At 36.9% G+C, this 10,267-nt stretch overlaps 1 protein-coding gene across 3 annotated transcripts in view; it reads right to left on the bottom strand.

Moving 5' to 3' along the window:
- Window positions 1-10,267, bottom strand: part of TPP2 (tripeptidyl peptidase 2) — a 54,654-nt gene that overhangs the window by 1,046 nt on the left and 43,341 nt on the right. For all 3 annotated transcript variants that reach the window (XR_005102417.1, XM_037376118.1, XM_037376119.1), the window contains 2 exons: window positions 9,226-9,433; window positions 463-582 (listed from right to left, as the gene is read on the bottom strand). Coding sequence is in view for 2 of the 3 variants with exons in the window: in XM_037376118.1 (XP_037232015.1) it covers window positions 463-582; window positions 9,226-9,433 (328 nt within the window). In the remaining variant the exon portion in view is untranslated. The remainder of the gene's footprint in view (window positions 1-462; window positions 583-9,225; window positions 9,434-10,267) is intronic.

The following is a 10,267-nucleotide window of genomic DNA, read 5'->3' as shown; positions in this document are numbered from 1 at the left end:
AGTGATCTTTGAGTTACTTTGTCCTTCCTGAAAGAGGAAAAAGAAAATCATCCTACATGATCTACAGTCTTTCAACTCAATGCACTAAAATTCTGTCCCAGGAGTTACATTAATTCCCATTAATAACAGTAAAACCAACAGTGGTTAAACAGCAACATAATGGGATTTTAAATATGCAGAAAATCTTTGGCTAAGTTGTCTCTACTTTCTTTATGTGCCAAACTAAGTTCCAGAAAGTAAATCTGCTAAAAATGAGTTACTCACAAACTAGCTATTGTAGAAAAAGAAAGAACAAGTCACTACTAAAAAAGGAGGCCAAGCTACAAAAATCTGGGTCAAGTTAAAATGTTAAGTTTAGTGAGCTCTAAAGTATCAAAAATTCAAGAAGACTTTTTTTATATGTTACTTTTAAAAACTTACTTAGCATGAACATAGACCATTACTTTACCAAGTACACGTTACCTGGATGCAGTTTTTCAAGTTGTCCTTCGTTGGCTTCTCTTCTGCAAGTTTTGTGGCAAACTTGAGACCTCTCCCATACATTTTATTTACCAATGCATGCTTATAGGCAAAAGTCAAAACCTACAATGTGAAAACAAAACCAAATTAGATATTTTAGTTTTACAAGGCTTAACAAGTAATAGCAGATTCTGATCAGGTAGCAGAAGTGATTTAAACTAAGTAAAACATTTACACAAGATAGCTTGCATTTTTCTTCGCAGTAGAACAGATGATTCACAGTAGTAGTTACAAACATGAACTTCCTAGAGACTATTTCTGACTTCACAAATATATTTGACTTCAGAACATCTTACGTAACACAGAAGTCACTATTCTAATTTTTTTATTCATCACATTTCTAGCTTCTTTGGATTTTCATTTTCTAGAGGCAACTGTATGGTATTAAGACCAAAATTTTATTTTAAAAAACAAAAATCAAGAACCAGGCAGGTATATCTTTGACCCACAGAAACAAAGACCCAATTGAGAGTTTTGATTCCTAGGAAGTCACAAACTTATTGCAGGAACAAGTATGAACATACATAGCAAATGATATATATATGCACACACACAGAGAGAAATGCACATAATTATAAACAAGCAATGAAGACAGGTAAGCATGAAGACAAGACTCAAGGTTTGGGTAAGCCTCTCACTATTGGTAATTTACTAAGAAGAGATTATAGAAAAAGCTTCCTCCTGATAACACTAAATCTAAAGAAACAGCTTACAATACTTGTCAATGCTGTAACTAACACGCACAAATGATTACTGAAAAGCTAATGCAAAATAAATCAGGTTCTTAACACCTGACAGTTCAGGCTATTCACAGTTCGTACCATTTCACCAGTCACAGGCACTAAGAATTAGTGAAATAGGAGATGTTTCATATATTCCCTTTGGAACACTCATAGTAAATAGCTTTAACTTTCTTTCCTGAAGAGTGACGTATCAGCAAAGTTGGTGAATATGGTGGTGTTTCTGTTGTTGGTGAAGTTTATGAAATCTCGTATTAAAGAGTTTGCTATTCATTTCCCTCACACATTTAACTATTTTTCCTTTCCTCTGACTCCTCCAACAAAAGTCACATTTTCCCTCACTTAAATTACCCCACTAAAAGAAGCTAACAAAACCACTTCAAGGATGCTCAGAAATATTTTGCATTACAGCAAAAAAATTTTAAAATATTTCTTAAGAATATAAATATTAAAGAATCCAAAATCTGAATCCTGCAAGGACTGAAGAACCTGCCTAATTTTAACATTCAATGGAAGTGTTCAGGCAGCTAAACACATGCACAAATCTTTGCAGGATCAATACTTGAAAGACTGAGCTAAAAAAACGAAGTAACAAGCTTAATTATCAAGCAAGGAAAGGTAAGTAATTTTGAAGCTCTAAAGTGTATGTCGAGCACAGTTGCTCATTCTTCTGTCTTCAGATACTTATTTTGTGGAGTTGAAGTATTCACTTAACCTGTGGTATATTAAGACACATACATATATGCAACAATGAGCATACAGCACCATTCACATGTAGATTTTCCAAATATTGCTATTGGAAAAATACTTTGCATGCTGCATTCTCAATCCAATTATTTTGGATATTCTCCTGAAGCAGAAGACATTAGCAAACACTTCTGAATAACTGCTCAGCGGATCCATTAGCAGATTTAGTTTGTTAAACTTAAAAAAAAAAAATCCCTTCTGTAAAAGATGATAGAAACCACAAAACAAAACCAAAACAAAATAAATCTCAAATGAAAAATGCATTGGAGCTCTCAGCAAATAACATATTGGAGGCTAACCAGAAATAATGTCACTGCTCTATTAAGAAAGCTCTTACCTGACCCTGCAAGTTTTGAATGGTTATTGAACATCACTGATAAAGGCAGGAGGAAAGCCACTTGACAGCATTTCTTTCGTAACAGGGCTTCCTAGAGTTTTTGCGGCAAGAAAACAAAGCATTTTACGAAACACCCTTGCTCTGGCCAAATAAAAGTTTGGGTATTTCTATATGAGAAAGAAGTTCTCTGCTGGACCAAAAGGTTGAAATCAATGCTCCAAGAGCTCTTGATAAAAGACAATAATTTCTGTCTTAGTGCTTGGAAAAAAAACCCAATAAACTGTATACAAGTTTACTGAAACCATAAGAAGTTCATTTACACTTCAGAAATTAAGAATAATGCATGAGATGCTTTAAAATCAGAATAGGTTTATAAACAAAAACGTTAGATAGGAAATGATACTTTATAACTTCTACACATATTGGTCAAATTAAGCCTTACAATTAAAATACAGCAAGCTTTACAAGATCACATAAGTGAAGATTATGATTCCTTGATATGTGTAAACAAAATGTAAACTGGAGTGCTATTAAGATATAACAGAAAACAGTTGCTATGTGAATGTATAACAACAGCAAATAAATCCATTTGTAGTATTTAAAAGCAGTTGCTACATGAAAGAATAGGCACAAATCTGAGAGGATTCCATACTATTTCATAATGTCAATAATTTAGGCTAGCTTTTACAGAACAAGCGATACGGCCCAGAAATTCAAAGAGCGAAAAACAAAGGGCAATAAGAAAAGTAAAAGCCAGACCCATAAAAGTGTTCGGATGTCCATTTCCTAATTAGCTACCTAACTTGCCATTGCCTACATAAAGATGCATATTTAGGACAGTAAAATGCTGGAACAATCTATCCCAAGACATTTGCAGGGCTAAACATTCTTTAAGAAAAGAACTTTTTGAACCCGGCAACACTAAACTACCTAATAAAAAGTTTTTCTAGTATCCTAATACTGTTACTTATGAAAACAGACCTCTCTAATCAGTTACTTCATTATTTACACAGTTGTTTAAAATATATCTACATTTACAGATAATTGAAATACTAGGTGAAATGATATAATCTATAGATAACACACTCCAACTACTTCAAAGAATCCTGAAGTTGTAACGTTTATAATTACCAACAGACATGTTTTTTCAAGTTCATATATATGTCTATAGTAATAAACTAAGGTTTCTTAGCTATGTTGACATGCCTCTGCTCTATCGACTGGGCTATTACAAATAAAAGCAATACTCATGCAAAAAAAATTGACTCACCATTTTTTCAAGAGAGGGAGGGGAGTTAAGGGAATCAAGTATCCAGCAACAAGTTTTTGGCAGTGACTGAATACAATCAGCTGGAAGAGACAGCTGCATCTGACAGTGCAGACAGCAATATGAAAAACAATCCAGGCTAAAGATGTTTAAGAGACAAGATGGAAAGGTCTGGGCCTTTTATTTGTTTTCAAACTTATTTTTAAATGTGCAATTTTGCTCTTCCCCAACAGCTAATTTAAAGGTCGAAGGGCATGAAATTCTACAGATGGGTCATTCCTAGTAACAAACCAGCAACATCCTATTACTCTCCTGTAGCAGTTGTTTAAAACCGGGGATTTTGACCTACATATTTTAAGGTTATGTTCTAGGCAAAAGAAAAATTGCACAGCTCATATTTCATTACCAAAAACCCTGAAGCACTACCACAAATGTTTTGGGATAAACAAATACGTGCTGCATAGAGGTGTCTCAGCTGACATTTCTTTAAAACACTTGTGGGTACACAGGGAACATAAATATTTGTTTTCATATTTCATTTAAAATAAACTTTCAGAGTTTATTCTACTATCAAAAGTCAGCACCAGCTTCCCTACATACTTGCTACAATGTGGGGACAAGCATGATATTTCAGTGGAAAACAGACAATTCAAAGGAAGTAACGAATGCCCTGGGGCAACACAGGTGCTGTACCTGCAGAGGTGGAACAAGTGATAGTACTTGGTTTACTGGAAGGTGAGCAGAAATGTGCAGAAACGCGATAACATTCCCGATTAATCTTTAAAAACAATGTAGAAAAACCACATCTGTCTTTGTTTTCAAAAAATTTACTTAGCCTTTTCACTGACATCTGGATGAACTTTGGCTTACAGGAAGCTTAGATGTAAAATCACCTAGAACAATGTTTCTATCTAAAGCCACATATATACTTGAACAATTAGTGCAGTTTATTTCCATTCTCTCTCACCCAGTTGTTCCAGCTTTCAAGTGCCCACAGCACAAAGCCATGTTCACATGCATGAAGAGCTCCACATTTTCATTTCCAGTGTAGTCCTTTAGAATAAGCTGGCTGCTTCTTGAGGACTCTCATTTGAAGGACATTCACACAAGATCTATCCCTGATCCTACATCACTACCCTTCCTCCTTCCAAACCTCTTCTCAAAAGGCAAGTGAGTCATGCAAGGTTAGGTGACAGAGCCAAGTCACAACACTTCCATTTCATCAGTGTGGCCTAAGTCCAGAGCAGCATCACAGAAAGGCTATTAAAGCTGTAATTTCTTGTTTTCTACCTAGGTGAATTTTACCAAGCACAAGTCAGCTGGACTGAAGAGCATTATCAATGCTTTTGCCCTTACCCTAGCAAAACTAATTTGTTCTTAGACAGAATCTCTTTTGAAGCCTTAAACACTACTTCACAAAATCAAGTCCTCAACATTGTTCCTAAACTCCCCACCTCAAGGGAAGTGAGCTACATGAAAAGTATGGCTCCCCTTAAACAGGCAAGACTCCAGATTTTCCTCTTACAGTCCATAAAATAAAATTAATTGCATTAAGCTATTCAATTGGTTTTTTAAACAAAATATTCCAGAAAGTACAACAGCATACTGCATGCAACACCAAGGTGGAGATTTATACAACTGTTTCTTCCAAATAGACAGAAGCTACTGCAAAGAAGACCACCAACGGCCACTGCAGGTACATTCTATTAGCCCATCTCTAGGGCAGAAGATGTTTACATTTATTTAAACAGGAAGCTGAGAGAACTTGAAGAACAATCCCACTTACAGAACTTGTCATCCATTGTGAATCAAAATGAATGACTACTGAGTGGACAGTTTAACATGAGGTGCCATTTGGCAGAGTTGGGTGGAATGAAGGAACTGTGAAGTATTAAGTTAATTTTTGAAGAAAAGTTACAGCCCATGACACACATGTACAGCCATTCTCAGTTTAGAACAAAGACAGTAGGAATATAACTAACTTTTTCTCTTATACTTTTTTTGTGCCTGGCCATATGATAATTATGTAGCCTTAGTATTAAAAGCAACCCTTAAAAAAGCTAAATAAAGCATAATTGGATCATCATATGTTTATGATTTTGAATGACTAAGAGGGTATGCCATCATTACCTGGAATCTTTAATGCTAACAACTGAAACAGCGGTCTGAACAATGTAATTGCTAACTACAGGCACTTCCTGGGAAAACTACCGGATGGACATGACACCTGTTAGTAAAGCAAATGAAAGAATATGAACAGCAGCCAGCATGAAACTTTTAGGAAGCAATCAAGGAAAAACAAACAACCAACTCCCTCTGCCCTAGCCCTCATCCTCTTCTCTAAATCTGTTATCAGGGAAAATCATTATTCTACTATCTCCTTTCAAAAGTAAAATACTCAAGTCTCATCAAGGTCTGAGTGACATTACTCTTACTCCTCACCCCTTTCAAAGAGCTTCCAGAAAAACAGAAAAAGAAAACCTCAGAGTATGAAAGTGAACAATTACATGTCTCAGTTCCAATAATCATACAAAAGGTTTACGTAGCAGCACGTGTCTCTTTCCCTTCAAAGTTTGTTTTTTTTTTTTTAACCTTATCTGTATGCCCTTCTGGAATGAGAATTACTGAACATTACCACAGGAGAGATGAGAGGATAAATTCATCATGTGATCTTTAGAGACATTAAATTGATAGCTAGCAAAACACTACATTACCGACAAACATACATCTTCCTAGACTACAGAAAGCATGAAGAAAACCACCACAGAAGCTAGTGAGCAACATAAATTACTTGCCAAGCAGTCACTGAATCGCAAATGCTTGAAGGCAAAAGGGAGCTCTGAGATCATTAGTTCAACACCCCCACCACCACCATCCTTCCCCACTCAAAGTGGGGCCACCTATAGCAGGTTGCCCTGGATCACATTCAATTAAGTTTTGACTACCTCCAAGGATTGAGACTTCACCATTGCTCCAGGCAACCCACTGGAGTTTGGTCACCCTCACAATAAAAAAACCCCAAACACTACCACTGCCACAAAACCAAAAAACCACACAGAAAAAAAACCCCCAATTTTTTCTTAAGAAGTCCTTGTGTTTTAGTCTGGGCCCACTGCCTCTTGTCCTGTCACTGGGAAAAGCCTAGCTCCATTTTATTTACTCCCCCCATCACCTATCTATACAGACAGACAAAAACTCCTTAAATTCTCTCTTCTCTGGGTTGAATAGTCTCAGCCTCTCTTCATATGACAAATGCTCCAGTCCCTTAATCATTTTTGTGGCCCTTGCTATACTACTTACACTAATGATCATAATTGTATTGATATAGGGCAATTTGTCCAGCAAGAAAAGAACACAGAAGATCAACTGTATGCAGGCCAGGCAAGGCTGAGTAAGTGAGGCACGTGTGGGTACTGGACAGAAAGCCCACAGAAAAGCACAGGACAAAGATGTACCCCAGGGGTCATTAGCATGTAGCATGACACGCTCATTTTTTCCACTTTCAGAAGCCACCCATTTAAAACACTCAGAGCAATCTAGAACATTTCTGGGTGAGAAGCATCCTCAATGTACTGGTTCTAGCTAAGACAATTTTCTTTACAACAGCTCCTGTAGGCTATGTTTTGGATTTGTGCTGAAACTGTGTTGATAATGCAGAGGTGTTTTCATTATTGCTGAGCAGCGCTTCCACAGAGTCCAAGGCCTTTTCTGCCTCTCACCCCACCAGCAAGCAGGCTGGGGGGGGTGGGGGGCACAAGTTGGGAGGGGACAGAGCCAGGACAGCTGGCCCCAACTGACCAAAGGAATCTCTTATACCATATGATGTCATGCTCAGCAATAAAATAAATGGGAAAGAAGGAAGGGGAGACATTCAGAGTGATGGTGCTTGTCTACCCAAGTAACTTCTGTGTGATGGAGCCCGGCTTTCCTGGAGATGGCTGAACACCTGCCTGCCAATAGGAAATAGTGAATTAATTCCTTGGTTTGCTTTGCTTGTGCATACAGGTTTTGCTTTCCCTATTAAACTGTCTTTATCTTAACCCACAAGCTGTCTCACTTTTTCCAGTTCTCTCCCCATCCCACTACAGAGCGAGCAAGTGGCTGTGTATAGCTCATGACGGTCTGTTTAGATTGCAGTTTGACTAGTAAAACCAAGAGGGAAAAGCAGACAAACACACTGTATAAACAAGATGGAAGTTATTTCCATATGAAATGCTACATAAATAAATCTAAGAAATTTTGTTGACCATTCAGTATCAATGTAACCATACAGAAGCATCAATTTTCAGAGCAAAATCTGAATATCCACTTAGACATATCCATGGTCAAAGCAGTCACAGACAGGTTCAATCCCTAATCTGCAATCCAAATCAGTTAGTCATTCCAGGTCCACACAGCTCAAGAGCGCCAGGAATCACTATCTGTATTGAAAAAAAACCCGTAACAGTGATAAACTCCCAATAAAATGTGTATATTGGCAGTTTTTCCACTGAAATCATTCTCATCGGCTTTAAAAACCAAGAGACAGAAATAAACCAGGGGTCACTACACTGGAATGTGGTACTGTATTTACAAACAGACAACAAGAAAATCATGTGCCAGACAAAATCAGCTACCACAGTATAGTTAATCAGTTAAAGATTAGAAGAGGTATGCTGAAAAGATGTAGGTGTACAAGAATATATACATTAAAAGAAGTGAGGGTAACCACCATCAACCCTCCTTTTCAAGCCTCCAGCTAAAGCACAAGTTCTTACTGGGAAGATTATTTACTATCAAGGCAATTAAGAATTTTTTCTTTTAATTTCAAAGTTTTTCTTGTGTAATTATCTGAAGTGCTTTGGCAATTTAACTGAATTATGAACAAATACATTGGTCACTTTATCTTCCACTAGAACACAGCCATATGCAAGAGTTAAGTACAGCAACTAATTAATACTCAGTAACTCAACAGTTAAAACATACAAAGCCATAAACTCTGTAAATTAAAAGCTATGAAACTCATCACCTATAATTGATTTTTTTTCCCCTTCTGGAATAGTCATCTTGAATGAAGCAGACAAAAACTTAAATGTCAGGATTAGGAACCTTGAAATGAAAGGGAAATCTGTGCCAATAAATATATGTGTAACTATTTCCAGGGGTTTCTTCTTTTACCTCTACAGACATTACTGACAGCAAAACACAAAACTTCTTCTGTCCATAGTGTAGAAGAGGCTACAGAATGCAGGGCTGACAGAGTAGGGATGCTGCACACTTCTGTGTGTGTACAGCTAGAACAGTGCAGAGAATCAAAAACGTTCCCTGAAAGGTACAGAAAGAAGCAATTCAATAAAGCAAGCTGTGTTTTCAAGAAAACCTGGTAGCATTCTATATCCTTCCTTAACCTCTACATTCACAGGCACAGAAATGGGCTTACCACGGATTTGACAGGCTTGGCAGAACCTCTGTGGAAAAAGGTTATTAAGGAAGCACAACATATGGGGAAAGCATGAAAAAGTAGAAGGGAGGAATGTATGAGGCTGTGCACACAAAGGCAGTGCATAATTCCAGGAGAATCTATCAAAAAACCCTATATGCAAAAGAAAAAAAAAAAATCCGCTCTGCTCTCTTACCTTGCTGTCAAAAAGATCAGTCCATTTTGTTGTTTCCCAGAATGTCTCTGTCAAAGCTTCCGAGCAGCTCTCATGATCCTCATCTTTGCTTTCTGCATCACTGGAAGCAGCCCCTTCTTGGGCCTGCAGATGGAGAAGTTGGTCAGCCAGTGCACTTCCTTTTCGACAAAGTGCATCCACTAAAGTAGTCTTCTGTTTTTCCATTTCACTAAAAAAAAAAACAAACCCAACATGAAAAATACTAAGAACTTTTTGCAGATGCCTCATTAAGAACAGAAACAGTGCTGTACTGAGTTTAAGCTAAAACTTAAACTTTAGTTTAAGCTAAAAAGTTTACAGCAGTTACACACAAAATGAAAATAAGCACAAAGATTATTTTTCAAGCATGGCTATTTACTATAAATTAAACTAATTTTAAAAAGTTACCTAAAGACACTATGCATTAAACAAGTTTGATCATTCTTCTAAGTCTGAAATGCCTTTGATGTCTTAAGGCAAGGGCAACTCAGGATTCTAAAACTGAGTAAGCTAGCATCCAGAAATACAGCTTTATTATTCCTGGCATTAGAAACAGAGAGTCAAATCCACCACTAACCATAAGCAGATACAATTCTGCTGACTTCAAAGGAACTGCACTCATTTAAAGCACCATTCAATCTGGTGTTCAATTCCAGACGTTAGATTCAACCACATGACCTAACAGGTCAACTTACCAAGAAATGTTTAGAATGAAGTTCATTATGTCATAGCTTTGCTTTCACATCAACAATTCAAGAATTATACAGAAATATTCACGATAGCTAGAACAGACTAGTTTTACAAATGAAATGCAATATTTTATCTAAAATAATAAAAAAATATGCATCACCCATTTTAAGGGCCTAAACTTCAAATGTGCTGCTCTATTTGGGACTACAACAGCACCATGCCACACAACACGAAATCTACTGGTTATTCTCCCAACTAAGGTGTCGCCTTCAAAACACTGTCTTCCTAAGGATATATGCTGGTAATTCAGAGGAACAATCTAAAACTAAAGAAA

The sequence above is a fragment of the Falco rusticolus genome, chromosome 2 (assembly GCF_015220075.1).
Source record: "Falco rusticolus isolate bFalRus1 chromosome 2, bFalRus1.pri, whole genome shotgun sequence".
Lineage (NCBI taxonomy): Eukaryota > Metazoa > Chordata > Aves > Falconiformes > Falconidae > Falco > Falco rusticolus.
The sequence above is the reverse complement of the archived record's forward strand: the minus strand, read 5'-3'. Positions and strand labels throughout refer to the sequence as shown.